At 39.0% G+C, this 1760-nt stretch overlaps 1 protein-coding gene across 1 annotated transcript; it reads right to left on the bottom strand.

Annotated features, from left to right (window-relative positions):
• Positions 1–394: 394 nt before the first annotated feature.
• On the bottom strand, positions 395–1162 carry LOC141719820 (uncharacterized). The gene has a single exon (XM_074522205.1). It carries the CDS (start codon positions 1160–1162, stop codon positions 395–397), a length of 768 nt encoding a protein of 255 aa, XP_074378306.1.
• Positions 1163–1760: the final 598 nt, after the last annotated feature.

Below are 1760 nucleotides of genomic sequence, written 5' to 3'. Positions count from 1 at the left end.
TATAGAGGGCATGCTCGTATGGACTCTTCACAAAGCCATTTCTCCGGAAATATTTATCAACCCTTGTATTCCATGCTCGCGGAGCTTGTTTCAAACCATATAAGGCTTTCCTGAGTCGGTAGACTTTATCTTCGTGGCCTTTTTGAACATATCCCGGAGGCTGCTCAATATAGACTTCTTCTTCAAGATAACCATTGAGAAATGCAGACTTGACATCCATCTGAAATATTTTCCACTGCTTCTGAGCTGCAATTACTGTCAGAAGTCGTATGGTATCAACTCTTGCAACTGGAGCGAATACCTCATCATAATCAATGCCATATCTCTGCTTGTAACCTTTAGCCACCAAACTCGCCTTGTATTTTTCCACTTCCCCATCTTGATTCGTCTTAGTTTAATAGAACCACTTGACACCAATTGCTTTATGTCCTTCTGAAAGATCTGTGAGCTCCCATGTATCATTCTTTTTTATTGCGCCAATTTCTTCATCCATGGCTTTGTTCCATTTACCTTCTTCAGAAGCTTCCTCGAATGTAACTGGATCACATTCAGCCATTAAACAAAATAATGAATAATCAAAGGTCGTTTGTACCAGACTTATTACTTCATAAATATTATCCAGACTCCGCATCTTTCGTGGTGCTCCCCCTGAATTGCTGCAACCTCCCGTGGATGGTGCCGATCTAGGAGTTTGTTTATTTGGACTTGGTGGAGGAGTTTGATCATCGTCATCTTCAATGTTCTGGTTATCACCATCATCGTCATCACCATTGAAAAATAAACCAGCAACTTTTCTTTTATCCTCGCTCCATCTCCAGTAATCTGATTCATCGAACTCAACATCTCGAGAAATGATTAATTTCTTCGTAAGAGGATTATAGAGTCTGTACGCCTTGCTTCTTTTGTCATATCCGGTAAAAATACACTTTTCGCCTTTGTCATCCAGCTTCTTTCTTTTCTGATCGGGAATATGGGCATAAGCAATACATCGAAAAATTCTGAGATTCCTAACGGATGGTTTGCTACCACTACATGCTTCATTCCGAGTTTTATTTCTGACACTTTTTGTTGGACAACTATTCAACAAATAAACTGCACATTGAACAGCTTCCGCCCAGAAAGTTCTTGGCAAGTGTTTTGCTTTCACCATACTCCTTGCCATGTCAAGAATTGTGCGGTTCTTCCTTTATGCAATGCCATTTTATTGAGGAGTATATGATGTTGTCAAATGATGACTGATGCCATGTGCTCTGCAAAAACTTCTGAACAAGTTTGAAGTATACTCTCCTCCTCTGTCTGATCTGAGTGTCTTCAGATACTGACCATTTTTCTTTTCTGCAAGTGCTTTGAACTCCTTGAATTTATCAAGAGCCTCCAATTTTTCTTTGATGATATATACCCAACTTTTTTTGCTAAAATCATCAATAAAAGTTAGGTAATACCTATTACCTCCAAGTGATGAAATATCAAATGAACCAACTATATTTGTGTGAACTATCTCCAATGGCCTCCTAGCTTTCCATGATTTTCCAACGGGAAAACTTTATCTGTGTTGCTTCCCCTTGACACACGCTTCACATAATTTTCTGGTTCGTTGATTTCTGGAAAACCGTCCACCATCTTTATCTTTAACAATAATTTCAAGCCAGAAAATCCCAAATGACCATATCTCAAGTACCATAGCCACGAGTCATTTTTAATGACTGATTTCAAGCACTTATGCACTTTCGTCTGCATATCAAGTGTGAACAGACGATTCT

This window comes from Apium graveolens, chromosome 1 (genome assembly GCF_009905375.1).
Source record: "Apium graveolens cultivar Ventura chromosome 1, ASM990537v1, whole genome shotgun sequence".
Lineage (NCBI taxonomy): Eukaryota > Viridiplantae > Streptophyta > Magnoliopsida > Apiales > Apiaceae > Apium > Apium graveolens.
Note: the sequence above shows the minus strand (reverse complement) of the source record. Positions and strands in the feature narration are given on the sequence as shown.

What these genes read in the sequence shown, in the direction of transcription:
- LOC141719820 (XM_074522205.1), bottom strand. Translation starts at nt 1,162, where the DNA reads ATGGCAAGGAGTATGGTGAAAGCAAAACACTTGCCAAGAACTTTCTGG.